The sequence below is a fragment of the Poecilia reticulata genome, chromosome 3 (assembly GCF_904066995.2).
Source record: "Poecilia reticulata chromosome 3, P_reticulata-male-v2, whole genome shotgun sequence".
Classification (NCBI taxonomy): Eukaryota; Metazoa; Chordata; class Actinopteri; order Cyprinodontiformes; family Poeciliidae; genus Poecilia; species Poecilia reticulata.
The window spans coordinates 12658761-12677625 of NC_088832.1; the positions used below are offsets into that span (position 1 = coordinate 12658761).

At 39.7% G+C, this 18865-nt stretch overlaps 1 protein-coding gene across 2 annotated transcripts; it reads left to right on the forward strand.

Annotated features, from left to right (window-relative positions):
* The first annotated feature begins 420 nt into the window (after nt 1-420).
* rbms1a (RNA binding motif, single stranded interacting protein 1a) lies at nt 421-18024 on the forward strand. Of its 2 annotated transcripts, none has more exons than XM_008404460.3 (15): nt 421-807; nt 968-1051; nt 2732-2874; nt 6221-6279; nt 8449-8540; nt 9369-9526; nt 9893-9972; nt 10068-10168; nt 11173-11222; nt 11756-11846; nt 13811-13861; nt 14739-14840; nt 15568-15636; nt 15878-15953; nt 16167-18024. In XM_008404460.3, the coding sequence occupies exons 2-14, from the start codon at nt 1001-1003 to the stop codon at nt 15944-15946; spliced, it is 1116 nt and encodes a 371-aa protein (XP_008402682.1). In that variant the 5' UTR covers nt 421-807; nt 968-1000; the 3' UTR covers nt 15947-15953; nt 16167-18024. The 2 variants fall into 2 exon arrangements, with proteins under 2 accessions (XP_008402682.1, XP_017159647.1); XM_017304158.2 differs by having other exon boundaries at nt 421-710.
* Nucleotides 18025-18865: the final 841 nt, after the last annotated feature.

Below are 18865 nucleotides of genomic sequence, written 5' to 3' on the forward strand. Positions count from 1 at the left end.
TTGTAGCTATATGATCTGCATAGATGGGGCTTATAGATGCTGGCTGCATTTCAGGAAATCTACATAAAGGACTAAATGAGAGATGATAACGATGAGGAGGAGGAAGGGGTGGTGGAGGGGGGATCCTTCTTTGTTTCCAAATATTTGCAGTGTATTAATCCTGTCCCCCACTCCCTCCTCAACACACAGTTGGGGTTTTTACAGGGAGACTGTGACCTCCTGACCGGCCAGTCGCTGATTATATTTCATTGCATCCTGATTCTCTGTCATGCATGCTAGATGGGGGGAAGGGCATAAAGAGGAAGAGGATATGTGTGTGTGTGTGTGTGTGTGTGTGTGTGTGTGTGTGTGTGTGTGTGTGCGCGTGTGTGTGTGTGCGTGTGGTTGGAGGAGGTGGGGGTGAGGAATGCTTGGTATGTGCGGACGGGCGATAACAACGCGAGAGGCGAGCAACGCGCGTGCAAATAAAACTTCCCCCCTAAAAAGCGCCTTTAATGCAATTTTTAATATACGCCGACAATATAACAGAGGTCTAAACGTAGATATTTCCAACCGAATCGAAACGTTGTTGGGGAGTTTTGAGGCGGGGAACACGCAGTTTGTGAGCTGTGCAACACCCCGTAGAGGCGGAGATGGTTCGGTCTGTAGTAGGTGGGGACAGCCGAGCGGTCTGCAGCAGGACGTCGTAGATCAATGAACCGGACCGGAGGGTTGGTCCATCGCCTGGTGTGAATCTGACTGTATTATAGATGTGTCAGTACACCTATCAAGGACCGGGGCTTTATTCGCTGTTAACCAGCCGGTTCAGTATGCGGATATTATAAAGGCTGTTTTACAAGCCTCTCTCCCCCCCCCCCTTCCCTCCTTTCATCGTCGCTCGGTTTCTCCTGCCTTAGCGCTCTGTTTTATTTTGTTTTTTATTTAATTTCTTTTTTAATTCTTTCTTTTTTTTTTTTTTTTTTTGAAGGGAGGGATCCAACATACATCTATAAGCTCCGGGATGATTTTTGCAAACACAGGCAACCCACTGAAGACGACCAATCGAAAGCAGGTAGGCCAAAAATACAAACACACATTCTCTCTCTTTCTCTCTCACACACACACATTCACATATTGGGCCACACATATTTTATTCCCCGCTCGCACTTTTTAGTGTTAGTTAGGTCACATTTGACTGGGCGTTTAAATGCACTGAAATGCCACCAGGCGCACATGACATTGGAATGGCATTCCCACCTCATTCTTTATATGACGGGATTAATTATATTCATCAGTAAACAGATCCACCGCTCTCAGCAGTTGCCAAGCAGATGCTCTGATGTACACGGGGAGATAAAACAGCAGCTGGCTCCAGCGACACTTTGACGCTTATGTCCGAGTAACCTTGTTTGGCCCACTCACTGGTTCCCAACTCTGGTCAATATGCACGGCGGTAACTGTAGTCCATTTGTTTTTATAGGTTAATGAATGCTGGGCGAATCCATAGAGGACTTTATGTCCTGATGCAAAGCACAGCACATATCAGTGTGCTGTATGGGTCGGACGTGTCCTGCTTGCTTTCTTCGTTTTGACCTCTGAGATCGTCACACTTTATAGTTTTAGATGGGGGATTAAAAAAAAAAAAAAAAAAAGATACTACTACTAATGATTATGATGATGATTAAGCAAGAAAGGAAGAAAGAAAATAAGTGTAGATGGTTGAAACTTCAACCCCAATACAGATAAAATGAGTTGTGGTTTGCTGAGCCTAAGAACGAATCCCTACAGGAAATGAGCTTTTGGTAGTAATTAGCTGCAAGATGCCCTTGTGAATGTCATCCTATGCATCTTTGAAGGGGACATGGACCTCCCCCCTCATGCCAACCCATACAGAAAAGTTTGTAGCTGCATACCAACTAATTGTTCGAGAACAGAGCAGACCTCACAGATGTCACTGCCCCTCAGATTCATTTCTCATCTGTGGCATTAAAAAAAGAAAATAACACAAGCCTTTGTAAGAATAGCTCTGTTGTTCAAATTTTTTTTTTTTTACAGTCTTGTGTGCAGTTTTATAATCTTTGGCTCTTGAAGGAGATTGTCCTTTGGTTATGGACAGATGGTGTGATTCTGCCTTTGATCTGATTCTGGAGAGCGCTTGGGGTGGCTGGGAGCGATTTTAATGAATGAGTAAAGGGAAGGAAATGCTTCTCAGGGGCAGTGCGGGGTGTGCTGAGTGGCTTACAAGCACGAAGAAAGCGGCATGTTTCTGAGGAATGCCACAGCAGGATGTACTAGTTAAAATGCCGATTTAATCGCAATGTGATTCATAAAGGCGCCTCTTGCACAATAGTAAATCTTTCACTTTTGGTTGGTGGGATATCATATTTTCTTCACCACTGGGAGCTTAAGTCAATTACTTAGGTCTGCTGCTGCTGTAAGACTATAGCAGAGGGAAATGTAACATGTTTGTTTTTGTACTAATTTTTTTTAGAATTGTATAGCAGAGTAGTAGGGAGGGGGGAAAAAAATGCCATTAGTTTACCGTCTGTCCACCACTGCACACGGTATGCCGAGGTTCATTGTTGGTCATTAATAAGCAATACTTGACCAACAACTCTAGCTTTTAACTCAGTAGGAAAGCAACGCTTCCCGTCCTGCACAGCCAAGACGTTCTTGTGATCGCCGTCGGTCTGGTTAAATTAGATTATCTGGAGCCCCGTACACGTCCTAACAGCGGGTTTCCTGTGTGCAGTCGTACCCCATGACTCCGTCCAGTCCCAGCAGCAGCAGCAACAGCAGCAGCACAGGCCTGGAGCAGCTCAGCAAAACCAACCTGTACATCCGAGGCCTGCCTCCCGCCACCACAGACCTGGATCTGGTCAAACTCTGTCACCAGTGAGTACATGCACGCAGACACGTCCAGATGGTCTGGGCTTGGTATCAACAGCACAAAGAGCACATCTTTTTGAGATAAGAAGAGGTGGTGGTGTGCTTCATTTACTCGAGTCTGATTTCACATTGGTTTCATTGCATCTCAAGGTAAAGAGAGTCCAAAATGTGCTGAAGAGACATTTAAAGGTTTAGTTCAGATTTTTCTGCAGACTGTTTGGAGTGTTTCTTTAACAAGGATGTATGTCCCTCCTGCCTTCAGGAACTACGGCTTATATAATCTCTCCGTGCTAAGATGAAAAGAAGCTGAATGATCTCTTTAAGCTTTTTGCTTCTGGAGATACTTCATTGGAAGTGGGCCGAAGATCCCAAAACAAATATGTTAGTGATGCAAAGCTCCAATACTGCCTGATAAGCAGAATAGTCTAAGATAAACTAATGCGAACAAGATATACGGTGGCTTTTGCAGCCAATGCAACGCATCACATCCATAATTTGGAATCTCTGTATCTCTGATGTTAGTGATTGGAAAATGTTCACAGTCTTAACGTCAGTGCAAGCATAGATTTATATGTACTTCTTAACAAAAAGAGAAGCTAGATTAGTAGCAGGCAAAGTTTTTCATCATCAAGTTCAAAGTGCCATCGTCGTTTTTAAAACCCCAAAATAACACCCACTTATCAGGTACATTAAATATGCTGTGTTTTAACAAAGCACTTTGATTTTTTCAGAAAGCGAATTTTTAATTCACCATGGAACAAAAGGGATCTTGCAAGTTTTTGTTGCCGAAAGAAAGAGACATAGTTTTTAACTGCAGTCAATTAATCTACTTTGTTACCTATTCATTGATTTTTTTAAATTATTCTAGTTATGGATTTATTACTCCAAAGCGCCCAGGTCTGCTTTGGAGTAAAAATCGCTGGATTTTTGTTTTGCTATTTACCTAAAACATAAAATCAAACCAAAAAATGATGTAAATAAAAGACAAATTGATCTTGAGACTAATACTTTTCCTAATAGGACGGTTTTAAATTTCAGTCGGTTAATTTATTGGATTGTAAACATTGAAACAGTTATTATTTTGAATTTTTAAGCAAGTGTGTAACTGTATTAATGTCTGCCACCTGTCATACAATTGTAGCCAAAATATATGCCTATCCAATTATTCATAGTTCTAATAGTTTTCTTTATAGATACGACACAGTCAGATTTTAATGATCCCCAAATTCACTCAATGATGTAAACTAAATATGGCGACTTTAATATTCAGAAATAATCAGAATGTTGCACCAAACCAAGGTTCACACTTCTGCGAATGATGCCACACCACTGTCATGCTCCCGTTTTAGAGATGTGGTTACAAAGTCTTGAAACACTATTTTGAGATATTAAGGGTATCTCCATAAATGACATTCAGTCTTAATGTCATTGCTAAAAGCTTCTATTAAAACGTGTTGTTGTTGTTAAAAGCAGCCATAATGAATTATTAAAAAGCAGGATAGTGGCTGTTTGGGGGTGTTTTTGTATTGATTTATTAATTGTGTTTTTGTACTTTAAAGAACAATAATTGGGTTTGCAGCTATCGTTTCTGTTGTCATTTTGTTGTTGCATGAGTTAAAATGTTTGGGGGAAACTCTGGATTAGAGAACAAGGTAGAAAACAGTTCTTAGAATAAAATTACATTTTGCTGCATTTTTTTTTTAGCTCTTTTTTCAGTCTTGGTGCTACGCTGAACTGACAGGTGCAGGCTGAAGGAAAAATGTGTCACATTGGAGGACATTTTGAAATGTTCAAATTTTAAACCAAAAAGCCTGCAAAATTCAGCAGATCAGCAAGGCTTCTGGTAGCAAGTTGAAAATAAGCCTATTTACATATTTATAAGGACTATACCAGTTGAAACATGCACTGAATTAAATAGCGGTTTTACATAGTTAAGCTGTAGATAAATTTAAATTAAATAGAAAAGAATTGCAGACCTTGTTTTGTTTTACTGAAAATCCGGTTTCATTTTTTTAATTGTTTTTTTAAATTGATTCTGGTTTAGGCCATAATGCACAGCGATGCATAAGTGCTAAAAGATTCAATTGTCTATAAATACAAATACATATGTAAAAGCAGGAACTCACCAATGTTATGTGTAAAAATATTGTTTTATAGAGAAAAGACAGCCGTCCAGTGGACATGTTTCATACAGCTTGATACTACAGACTTGAGTCCAAGTGGTTAATGTGGTGGAGGCCATAATTAGTGGATTTTTGTCTTTGTTTTTCCTTTTAAATCAAGCGCATATTGGAAGAAGGGGCACTCAGCCATATAACCAGCAGCGGCGGCAGCTGTTTGTGTCCTGTTTGCTTGTGTTTTGTTCTTGTTCCCAATGGTGTTTGCCAGCACAAAAGCAGAAACGAAACCGCTTTTCATAGCAACACAGTACGCATGTTGAAATGAGCGAGACATTCAGTCTGCATGGCCTCCAAATCCACACAGCAGCTCTCATTTCAGCCAGATGTAAAATAAAGCCTGAGGTGATAAAATTATACTAAGGTTGTTGGAAAATATGTTTGATGGAGAGTGTGGCTGCTCTCCATTAACAAGAACGGCTTTATGTTGCCTGGTAAGTCGTTGACCATAGCAGGGCCGCTTCTAGGATCGGACCTTCAGGGGGTCATTGGGCTCTTTGAAAATGTGGCAACAAATATTTCAGATATTTAAAATGGCAAAAATAAATGTATTTTTAAAACACAATACTGCTAATAAATTGCCAGTGTCTCCTGCTACTTTCAGAACAAGAACAATATTTTTAGAACTATGCTTCTGCGAACGTTGAAGGAAATGAGTGTGCAAGTTTCAGAAACAACCTAATGATTACTTCTTTTTATTTCAGAGGGATTGCTGGAAATGGCAACATTTTTCCACAACATTTTTGATTCTTTACGCCGATTTCACAGATCAGCATCATGCAGTTATTAAAAAACTAGTCATATCAAAGAATGTTGGTGAGAAATGTTTTTTGCAGACTTTATATGCTGCTTTGGTGTTTCTTTAAGTTATTTGGTTTTGTGTGTAGGGCTACAGAACCCAAAAAGCTTTAATTGTGAGTGTATTAAATGTGGAAAGAAAAACAAAACAAAGATGCATTTGTAAACAGTGTGTTATAGAAACAGGAGATCTGACTAAGATTAAAGGTATGTAGGCTTAAGTAAAAATGACCGAGTCTACCTTGCAGAGCAAACACTCTTCAAAAACGTATTCCTCCCTTTGGGAACGAAGGGAAATTGCTAAAGATGCTATCTCCAGTCAAACCTTTTTAGATGAGTGTTCTTTGACAGTAATGTGCATTTTGTTGTGTACACAGGTATGGAAAGATTCAGTCGGCCAAGGCGATCCTCGACAAGACGACCAACAAATGCAAAGGTCAGCTACCTCAGCTGCTTAGTATGTTCAGTCTCTGTTGAGAGCAGCTAGGAGAATATATGTATGTTTCGAACCATTCGAGGTAGCATCTGGTTTGTATCAATATCCTAAGTGTTCATAAATGGATTAGTTGTTTAGCCTGATAACCGGTCTTTGTGAGGGTTGACCATGAATGCTTCTGTTCTCGTTCTCGTCAAACTTCTGTGACTTCGCATTGAGGCAGATTGAATTATACAAAATCTTTGCTGCGCTTCCATGGTAACAAAAGTTTGACAAAAACAAAAGCAGATTAAGATGGATTATCCCAGACAGACAGGTTTAGAGGATCTACAGACACATTCTCTCTCCTCGTGAAATCAGCAGAAAACAGTGGCTCGCTGTGTTACAGGGAAACATTGAGATCATACTTGAAAATGGGAAAAAAAATTGCGTGTTTTCCAGTTTAAAGTAAAGTTACAGAAGTCTATGTGCAAAAAAATATACATGTTATCTAGTTTCATGCCATTGTGCATATATTAAGGTAGCAATGATTCATATAATTTACCTTTAGGAATTCAGGTCTCCAGTTACCCACTACATACAACTCAAAAGTAAGTGTACTGAAGTTAACAAGCACACATGTTTTATTTGTATCTTTACACAATACCAATTAGTGTAGTACCTGGTTTGTATCATTTACTCTGCCTATCTAGAGATTGGCCACTTACAAAAATAAAAAGAAAAGAAAACCACACCTTACAATCCCTACAGCAACCTGTAGCAACAACCTTATCCACGATGTGTGATCTGTTCTCGCCGCCTTTGATTCACCATACTGAGTCACGAAAGGGACAGGGACGTTGCATCCTCTCATTGCTGCTGGAGAAATGTTTTGATGTTTTTAATTAAAATATAACGGAAGTGATTGATAATGAAAATCACAGCGTGGAGTCAGCAAAAGCTGAGGCCCATAGTGTTCAGAGAACTTGGTGCAGAGTCCAAAGCTACAGGCCTGCAGACTTCATGTGGCTCAGGAAAGTCTCATGGAGTGCTTATGGACCAGGTTTCCATGGCCAAAAAGCTGCATCCAAACCTAACACCATGACGTCTATTGCACAACCTTGTGGTTGCAGAGGTGTAAAACATTCTCCTCAGGGCTCTAGAAGAGTCATTTTTCTCTGGAGGGATGAATCATTCCTCCTTGTTTGGAAACCCGTTGGATGGGTAAGGGTTAAGGACCGGCCAGGAAGTTGGTAATTCCCTGACATCATCCTGTCAGGTGCAAAGTTTGGTGCAGACTATGATGCGGGGCTGTCCCTTAGTTCCAGTGAAATGAATTCTTGGTGCTTCAAAATATAAAGACATTTTGGACAGTTTCATGCCCTCCAGGACAAAAAGCAAAGTCCATAAGAATTTGACTGGTCTGCACAGATTCCTTAAAGAATCCACCATTTGAGTCAGGACAGAACAAACTACAACATATGCTGTACGCTGATTCCCCAACACCAGTGCCTAACTTGCATACTTCAGGAAGAATGGTCAACAATTCTCATAAACACACTCCCAGCTTTGGTGGAAAGCGTCCCAGAAGAGCTGAAGCTGTCATAGTTGCAGTGGGTGAGCCATAGGGTACCGTAGTGAAATGATATATTTTCAGGTATCCTTGTGCAAATGTGGTAACTGGCAGCGACTTTGCAAAAATAAAGTCAGAAAGAAACCGACGTGTCATCATTGTCTTCACACTGAAATGTGACTGTCTACATTTGCTATATTTAAGTAGCCTGCAAATGTCCATGGAGATCCTAGAGAGCAAGAGGAAGTCCTAATCAGAAGTAAAAGAGGCCTTTGCTAGTTTACCCTTTAGTGGAAATGATGTTTCCTTGAAGGGCATTGACTTGTGTAGCAAAAAAAAATGTTCCTGGATGTTCTGCAAAAAAGAATATCCACTTCACAACGTCTTGGACTTGACTGGCTCGCTGGCCGATACTACGACCCTCGTGGGGTTTACAAAACCTAATTACCACACGGCAAATAGCCTGAATATTTTATACGGTGATTTTTATTTGTATCATGCAAAATTATTTGGTGTAAGCGATTTATCCACAATGCTGACAGCAGCAGTTGTTGGAATCATTGACTGTTCTCTTGGTTTAATGTCTGCTGATGGAAATCTTGTCCTGCAAACATCAGGTTACGGCTTTGTGGACTTTGACAGCCCGGCTGCTGCTCTAAAGGCAGTACATGCTCTGAAAACCAGCGGCATTCAGGCCCAGATGGCCAAGGTAAGTCTGATATGGACACGCCTGCATGTCTACGTCTGTGTGCACATGTGTGTGTGTGTGCGCGTGTGCATGCTTTTCATGCTTTCGAACCTTTCCTTTGAAGTTGTGCTTATTTGACTGTTTGCGTCCTTGTCGGTTGCATGTTGAAGCTGAACGTGTTTTAGCCGGCGTGTTGTTCCTCCTCTGACCCCAGTGACATAGTGGCACAACAACTTATCAACCTAGCTGCTTACGTATAAATTTTTACATTCCTGTTGTCTAAACATTAATTCCACAGTTTTACCAAAAGTCTATGAAGGCAGAGAGATATTTAGCACTTAAGCACCATAATGAAAGGGGATATTTATGCATCTTCTTAACTTGTTTCTTTCAAATACCAGCAGCAGCATGAAATCTCTTTTAGTCCAATCGTTTTTCTGCATGTGTGTGTGTGTTGCTGTTCGCTGATGAATCGCTGCTCTCGGGAGATCTGCATGTGGCTGCTCAGTTTTTATCAAACATGGCAGAACACCGGTTGTGTGTTGCAGTAGCTATGGCGACGGCGCTCTCATGCTGTTTCCAGGAGAGACCGTAGAGGCGCAGAGCGGCTGCTCAGAGCAGATGAAGTGGGATGCGCTGTGTGCGGTTACATGTTTGTGTGCAGAAGAGCTTAAAAATGTTTGCTTAACCCAACCGTTCCCTTGACCGAAACCCGAGCAAAGTCAGTGTTCTGACTCATCCGCTTGTCAGTGAAGATAAAGTGAATTATCTGTGTTTTAGCTTTCTTTCCTTTTTTTTTTCTTTCTGGGATGTAACGTTCTCACACTTTCTCTTCCTGTCTCTGAGCAGCAGCAGGAGCAGGACCCCACAAACCTTTACATTTCCAACCTGCCTCTGTCGGTGGATGAGAGAGAGCTGGAGAAGATGCTGCAGCCCTTCGGTCAGGTTGTCTCCACTCGAATCCTCCGGGACTACAGCGGTAACAGCAGAGGCGTGGGCTTTGCCAGGTCTGTCGCAGGATACGCTGAAAGGAAGCATATCCGCTTCTTGCCTGATGAATCACCTTTGAAGTATTTGCAGCATAAGCCTTCAGCGCTTCGCCACTTTATGTGATCTGGTGTTCAGCTTCGACTATTTGTAGCTGCTGTTTGTGCACACAAAAAAAAAAAAATAATAAAAGAAGACCGGCAAACACAGCGATCTGTGAGAAAAACCGTAGTGCACCAAAATCCTGCTTTTAACATCGTTTGAAAAAAAAAGCAAAGGATAAGAACGTTGTTTTAGTGTATGTTGTAGCTATGCAGAACATGAACACTTTATATTAAAAAAACATTGTTCCAGTGGGTGTGTCAGCATTTGTGTCTGTCTTACAGGATGGACACGACGGAGCAGTGCAATGCAGTCATCTCCCACTTTAATGGCAAGTTCATCAAATTAGCCTCCGGAGCTCTGGGTAAATGACCTTTGTTTTTATGTCTATTTTATTTAAAGTGGATTAATAAAGGTAATAATTTCATGTTGCCTGTCTTTTGACATGTTGTCTTCCAGGACCGTCTCAACCTTTGCTGTGTAAGTTTGCTGACAGTCAAAGAAAGAAACATGCTCACAGCGGATATGTTCCCAACGGACAGACAGGCGACCTCAGACTAGTATGTATAAAATGCTCTTTTATCATTTACTGTATGTGATTTTGATCACTGCTTTTTTAGCATGAGATGTTAATCTATTTAAAAGCTCACTTTTAAAACCATTCATATTCAGAAATCAGCCTACTGTTAAATAAGTAATGGATATGTAATTTTCTAAAGCATTTAAAATAGATTCAGTTATTTAAATTAACAAAGTATGTACAAAACAACATAGTGATTCGGTGAATCAGAATTTTTTTTTTTTTTCATAAGTGTTGGGGGGTGGGGGGAAACTGAAGATTGGACTGAAAAGCCAATTCAAACTAATCCGATTAGCTGCTTGTTGCCACCAGCAGCGGACAGAAAAGAAATAAGTGATTTTGTAAGTTAGCATCTCAGGATCACTAACATGAAGGTACCTCCTAAACTTTTAGGAACATGAACCTCAAAATCAAACAACTTTTCACTAGAAAAGGTTATATGCTGTATAAACATTTGAGCTGCATGGTTGTGCACTTGACTTGGACAAAAAAGGTCTTAGGTTTTCTTGAATGTGAGTTCTCTCCAGGTTCTCCTACAGTCCAAAAGCATGTTAGGTCAATTAGCTGCTTTAATTATGATAACATTGAGGATTTTTATGATAAACTCAGAAAAATATGTAGATTATTTTCTGACTTTTAAAAAAAAACATTTGAAACAATTAGTCCTGCCATTCCAGTAATCAGCTGGAGCGTCATGAGTTCACGTGGGTCAAACTATGGTTGGTAAAAAAACTTATTGACAAGAAGCAGTATGTCAAATTAGGAAACTATTCTAGTTGCACATTGCACATTTCATAAGAGGACATTGGTCATGAATAATTTTTTTAAAAAGGTTTGAAAAGAACCCCTTTTGACTGCTGTACAATTTATCTAAAAAATGAACTATTTAAGTCATTTACAGACAACATTGTAAAACATCATAAAAATAAACGATGAGCATCATTTGAGTCAGAATTAGTCAGAACTTTTTTTTCGTTGCCATAGGGCGCCATGACACTGACCTATGACCCCTCCACAGCAGCCATACAGAATGGGTAAGTTACCCTCTCTTTACAGAAGTTTGTCCAGTCCTTTAAAACCTTCTGTGAGAAAATGCCCTGAAGTCAGTCTTGGTATTTTTATTTGTTTGGACCAATAACTTTAACAGTGGAATGCTGGCGGGTTTTCCCCCAGTGAAAACTGGTCCTCTATTAAATGAAGTTAGCGCTCTGGCCTGGTAGTGAAAGATATTAACCCTGCTCAATTACTTAATAACTTCATATTCTGATCTTTACCTCTAAAAGTTGCTGTTAATATGCAACAATTTACTTTGTGTAGAAAAGCTTGTTACATGTTTATTTATTTTTTAATAAAGGCCATAACAATGTCGTCACATTGACTGAAAACATTCAATTCTACCTGTACTTTTAAAATTGTGGTTAGTAATAGATTCACTTACTTTTAGTTTTTCAGAAATTATTATAAAATTTTTGAACATTTTAATAGCTGTAAGCTTCACATTAGTTATTTCTGAGTCCATTGAACAATTATAACAATATTGTTGTGTTTTATTTTTATTTTTTTCTAGATATTATCCCTCTCCGTATCCGGTGACCAATAGAATAATGACTGTGCAGCCTGCAATGTCTCCATACATGTCTCCTGTCTCTGCTTATCAGGTATTCAAAGATTCATTTTAATACATCAACATAAACATAAAACAGACGCAGAAAACAAACAAGCAAAGTCTAGATTATCACCATTTCTCTGCTGACTTAAGTGTGCATTTTAAGGCGTGGCATTCACTGCATGAGTCTCAGAGTTTCGTCATTTCCCACTTGCTCAGGAGCTAGAAACACAAGAAAAGGTGTTAAACCATATCTGAAATGCTTGCAGCCTTGGGTCGCGATCAACTGCTGTTCTTAAAAATGCAAAGCAGGCTGATCGGCTAGACGTTAAATAATCTCTTAGTAAAGCGTGCATTTGTGGAAGTGAAATAATGCTGGGAAATATAAAATTTCTGCCAAGAGTTATTTCTGTTAATTCTAGCAAACAGATCAAGGATTTGCTCTTAGTTTGAAAGAGAAGAATAACTTTTTTTTTTTTTTTACTTTTTTGCTTTGCGTTAGTTTTTATTTGATACTAGTGTGCCAGATTTAACCTTTTGACAATGTTATATTTGGATAAAATAAGGGCTTCAATTAAAATGGGGAAACATTTGACAAAACATAAAAATCAGAGATCTTTACCTCTGGGTCAAGAAGTGAAGTTGCACACCTTCACAGCTCTGTCAGCAGAAACACTCAGACAGCTCACTTATGTCCCAGGACATGTTGTTTTGGCATTAATTGGCAGTTGTCCATTTCCAATAAAGCTCCATCTTAACCTGTCACAGTTGCACCTGTTAAGTGTTTTTTAGGTTTGAGTGTTTTAAGGTTAGAAGGCCAAGAGCCCTCTGGTGGACACACCTGCAGTCTAAAACTCAACCAGTGCTCTGAAATGCAATGAATGAGCAATAAAAGCTCAAAATTAAGCATAATTAGGATTCAGGAATTGTTATTTTCTCACAGTCCTGAAGAAAAATAGATGTTGCAACAAGTTGCTGGTTAGCAAAAAAAACTACCCTAATTAAGAGTGGTAAAGCAAAAAAAAAAAAAAGGCAGACACAAAGAGCAACATCGAAAAATAATAACTTCAAATAAATCTACATAAATCAAGCAACTATTGGAACTTTACTGTAATTAGGGATTACAGGAAAGTTTCTCAGCTCTCTACTGTTTTTAATACGTAGATACATAATTCCATATATAAGAAATTGTTACCTCAAGGAGATGTTTACTGGGATAATGATACCACATTACTATGGGTACATCATCTGAGGGAATCTAGTTTTCAGACCTTAATATAAAAATGTCATATAATTTAGAATTTTAAAAACTACCAATAAAATATTTAAATAAACAACAAAAGTAACATAAAGCTAGTGAGTGAGGCCAGTATTGGTGTTATATGCTCATATTTTAAAGAAAAAGAGGCAGCGGTTTTACTGGCCGCAGTTACAAAAAAAAAATCCCAAATATAACTATTTATAGTAACACCGCTATGAAAGTAGGACTAACTATTTAAAAGTCTGAAATTGATTTGTATATCACATTTAAGAGAGCTGTCAAAAATTATACTGGGGATTTTTCAACAGAAGAGCGATTATATGAGGAGCCGCTTACCAGCAACGGGGGAAAAAAGGCAGCATTTTATTCAGGTTGTTAGTAATTCAGCCACAGCAGATGACTAAAGTTAATAGGAGTGACTAATCACACAGACACAGCTCCACAGTACACAAGAAACTTTCTGAGCTCATCAGTGAAACAGACATGCACACTAAAAGCTGAACGGTTTGGACATTTAATTTTTTTTGAAGAATTGTGAATGAACAACCTCACAAAGCTGGATTAGTTATAAAAAAATTCAAACACTGATAAATATGTTTCTGATATTTGCTTATGTCTATTTCTGGATTTACACACACACGCACACACACGCACACACACACACACGCACACAAACTGCGGTTTATGACATCCGATTGTGGGTAACATGAATGCTTCTTATCTTTTGTGTGTCTTGCTTTCTCACCCTCTGTTAGGTTCAGAGTCATTCTTGGGTGGCGCATCAACCATACATCATGCAACACCCGGTAAGTGAACAGAATATATATGTATATATATATATAAAAGTCCTCCAATACCATTTTATGTGTACAGGAAATGGGTGTGTGTGTGCGTGGGTGTGTGTGTGTGTGGGTGTGTGTGTGGTGCAGTTGAGGCTAAAGGGCTGAGCTCAGTGCTGTTCGCTCTTTATTCAGCCCGCTCTGCTGACACAGTCATCCCAACACTCAAAGTTCCCTAAACATAATGTGGGGAAAGACCAAGCTGACACAGGCTGTGGGATACAGCCGCTCTCTGTCGGAGTGTGTGTTGGAGTGTGTGATGGGGAGAGCACTGAAAGAGAACGGGAATAACTAAGGAGACATTCAGCCCTCCCTTCCCCTGCGCCGTCTCTGTGGATCCAGCAGGAAATGCCTGAAGCAGAGACAGTCTTGTGACTCTTTGACTCTTCCAACAGATGGTTTCCACTGGAACAAGTGTCTGCTGCTGTGTCCCCTCCCCCCACCTCACACACACACACACACATGCACACACGCTTTCTGCTGGGAAATGAACTGTTCCCGAAAGGCATTAATGTTTAAAGGAGCACACTCCATTTGAAAATTGACGAGCTGCCAAATGAACACTTTTGGTGGTTTTTGAGCATCAAATCTGACTGCAAAGCACATCCAGTGGTTAATAAGTACACATTCACAGATATGGCAAAAAAAATTATCACATCATCTATCAGTTGACTGCACCTGTATGTTTTGGGTTTTTGGTATATTTTTGTCCATGTTTGTTGTGGGTTTTTTTTTTTTTTTTTGCTTGGGGTTTGCTGTGTTTGTTCTTGCAGAGTGAAGACTGATTTGGTAAAACTCTTTATCATGTGACATGATGCTAAAGCTGAACTGCCTTGTGCTGCAGGCTGCTGTGATGTCTCCCTCTGTGGATCCCTCCATGTCAATGCATCCCACAGCCATGATTACTCAGCAGATGGGCCAGCTGTCGTTGGGAAACACAGGAGCGGTGTGTGGGACTAACTCCATTATACTTATTTATTTATGTTCTTTTTTTTTTTTTTAGATTTAACACTCTCTTCGGATATAACACTGCATATAACATTACATTTTGCAGGATACTTAAAAGCATGTTGAACTGCTGTTCTTTTGAGGCATTTTACCATGGGAAACTTTTATTTGTCTGACTTTCTAACATAACCGCACTCACAATCATTTGTTAGCTAAGGTTTCCTCATTTAGGTTTTTTTTTCAGACAATCTAAATAGTGGGGTTATGTCCAGAGGTTACGAGTCGCTATGCTCTGCTTTATTTCAACCCAGAAATCTGAAATTAGAATTTATGTGGAAAATGTTCTGATGCTGGAAACCAGATCTCATTATCCAAAATGGCTGACACGTGCATTTTCTATCATTTCCCCTTTGGGAGATTAATAAAGTTATAGCTTATCTTCTCTAATTGAACAGAGAAGAGTCTCCACAATTATATTCTTTGTAGGTTTTATTACAGTAAACCAGTTACATACGTAGTTTTGTGTTAATAAAAGTATTGCTACAGCATTTTCTTAAACTACCCCCATCACGCTTTTTCATATATGCCTCTAGTTCCAATGCATTTGGAAGTCATAGTGCTGTAGGAATATAATGTTCTATTGTCTCCTTCCTATCCATTTGACACTATAGCATACACAGTGAGCAAAAGTGAGTATTTCATTTTATTTTTCTTCTGTCTCACAGTACATCGCTGCCAACCCCGGGGTCCAGGGAGCCTACATGCCACAGTACCCCCCACTGCAGACAGCAGCTGTAAGTTCTCCGTAAAATCGTTTCATATCGCCCTCCGCGCAGCATCCGTTTAAATGCAACACATCTAAAAGCAGTAATTACTTCAGAAAATGACAGCAGCCCGTGCCTTGTCCAGAAGTCCTCGATTCATAAAAGCCCCGAGTTGCTTTTGAAGCGTTCGTCCTCCAAAACCATCAATTTTCTCACGCAGAGGGCGGTTATTATCGGGCTCTAAATGAGAGATGCTGCTCTTGCTTTGCAGGAAAACGGCACGCTGCAGCAAGTGGATTCTTCCAACAACTCGTCTCCTTACAGTCAACTCAGCAAGTAATGCACAGGTATACAGTGTGCTTTAGTTTATGATTGAAGCTCAAGCATGTTTTTTTTTTTTTTTAGAATTTTTTTAATGTTGACATATACTGATAAAAAATAAAACTATTCCTTTAAAGGTTACTTTTATAAACTTTCCATGTAAATTGTGTAAAACTAAATGGATTAATTTGCACAAAAAAAAATAAAAATAATATTAGTAATCTAATTGTATTTTCCAGGCCACATTACAGCTCTGTGAGCCGGAGGGCAGTTGGGAAGTTGCTGAGGATATCGCAGGGATAAAAAGCGACCGCCTGCCCTGATTGGACCAGATACACAAACATTTTTTTTGCACAGCCCCGACATTTTTAGTGGGAATTGAACACAACTTAAATGGACTCAAGCAGTCGGCTAATCACGGGGAAATCAAGTAAGATTAAAAAAAAAAAAATGTAGATCTATTTTGATAAACAACATCCTTCTCTTACTCTCCTTTTCAATGACACCCTCCCACCCACCTTCACCCACCTTCACCCACCCATGCCCCCGTAAAAAACCCCAAGTATGATGTGACATTTACAATGCATGGGACTGTGTTATCCCCCCTTCTCCCTTTTTTCTGAGTTCTCCATGACTTTACAGCTTGTTTCATTCGTGGTGTACGACCGACATTAGCGGGCCTTGTTTGCACTGAAGCTTTTAGAATCACTTCGTTTAGGTTTTTCAGAGCTGCAGGAGAGCGAATAGCTGACGACACGCTTGTCCCAGCTGCACTTGAAAGCTAACACAGACGACCATTTCACTAGGAAATTAATGAATTTATTATTGGAAACGGTGCCTTCCTCACGTAACATTGAACATCGTCCAACATTCTTTCATCCAACTCAATCAGGTGTCATTCTTCTATTCCAATTGATCAATTGTGTGTGTGAAATCATGGAGCTTTCCATGAAATGTTTCGCTATCTAAGTCGTTTTGGTAGCAATAAAGACAATGAGAGTTCCACGGCAATACTAAGAACAAAGGTGACCAACTGAGAGCACGGTGATTCCTTATTTTTCCTATTTCCTTTTTTTTTTAAATGGTCTAAAACATGAAACAGGAGCCGTACCTTTATAACTTTACAAGTTCTACACCCAATGGGCATCTATTTTGGAGGCTTTGTTTTACTCTTGTGGTCGGTGTGACCGGTTATCTACCTCACGGTTTTGCTGGAGTCAGCTGGTGCTGTCGGGTTTGCAGGTAAAGCCCCTTCTCGCCAGACTGAACGCTGCGAACCAGAAGCCACGCTCAGGAGCTGGCTAAACAGGACTTCTGCCGTTTGTCTCCCATGTGCAGCATTCCTCCTCATAATCATCGAAATGGGAAAAAAAGAAAAAAAAAGAAATGCTTTTGAAATTTTTATCCCAATTTGTCTTTGCTTTTTCTTCTGGTGTTTCTTTTTTTCCACAATGTGACAAGCAATGCTCCATTTTAGACACTCAAAACAAAGTTCCTCAGAGTTCCTCAGCAGTTTGTATTTTTGACAGATCTTTCACAACTCACAGTCTGCAAATATTAAAAACTTTGCACATCCCGAACACTTTGGATGAGCTTAAAACGACTACAAAATTAAAGAATCGTCTGGGATTCTGGTATTTGAAATTACATCACAAAGCTGTATTTCCTAAGATCTGCAAACTGCATACTGCAATGGGCAAAAGTGAAAAGCAGAGGAGTTTTACTTTTACTTTTTTTTTTTTTTTATCCTTCAATTTATTTCTGAATGACCATCTTGAAAGAAGGAAAAAGGTCAAACGCGTACGGTCGTGGTTCTTCTTCCTGATCTGTTCTGCTAAAAACAGTGAGTGCTGAACACAGACAAAATACAGCCAGGGCTTTTGCTGAGAGTACTTTCGTGAAGATTTGTTGCTGAGAGAAAAAAAAATTAAAATGGAACAACAACTACAACAAATAAAACAAAACAACAAAAAAAATCATGTTTTCCTCATCGCTTCCCTCCTGCCACCTTCTTCTGATTCTCAAACGATCCTCTCTTTGCTCTCTCTCCTTTGGAAACATTGAAATAAAAACAATAAAATAATCTTCTCTTTCTCAGATATGGCTCCTGTTTTCCTTAAAGGCTGATTAGTTTCCTGCCTTAGGAAATTAATGAATGTATTCTTGTTGGTGTCGTTATATAATGTCAGATTTATAAGGAACAGATCTAATATTAGATTATTGTTAATATACCATATTGGATGGATGGATGGATGGATGGATGGATTCAAACCGTTTATTACTGTTTCTATTGGTATCCTAAATAAAACTTATATGACTTAAAGTATTTTATGAAGGTTTTAGAAATAAAGTTTTTAAGATTTTGGTTTTTTTTTTTATAAAGAAAGGTTAAAACCTTCTCCATCTTTGCATATTATGAACAAAAATGTCAAGCTACGTCGGGTGTTCACTGACTATCTGCCAGCAGGGGGCACTGTGAACCAATGCAGTCCGATATGCTGCCACCAGGACTGACATTCAGTCATTGATATCTTTTGGCATGGCTGACTCTGATGTTATGTATGCAGCTTATAGTGGATCAGATGAGCAACATGTGCAGCATGTGTGCTCTTGCTCTCCCCATTTCCTGCACTATTTCAGGCCCGCAGCCTTTGTAGTTTCACTCTCACACCGGATCTCCTTCTTAAGCTCAGACTTAGCACAGCTGATCCCGGAGACATGAAGGCACCATGCCTCCATCCCCTACCACTCAGAGGGATCAAAACTGCCAGGGCGCAAGATTAGCTATTACGCTCTCCAAAACACAAGGGCCATCCCGACCCATCCACGGCAACTCCGCCGCAGCTCATGCACGCACTTGTGTCAATCAAATGCCAATTGTGAGGGCATCAAACCTTTAAGCATCAGAAGCAAACAAATCAAGAGTCTGCGCCTAATT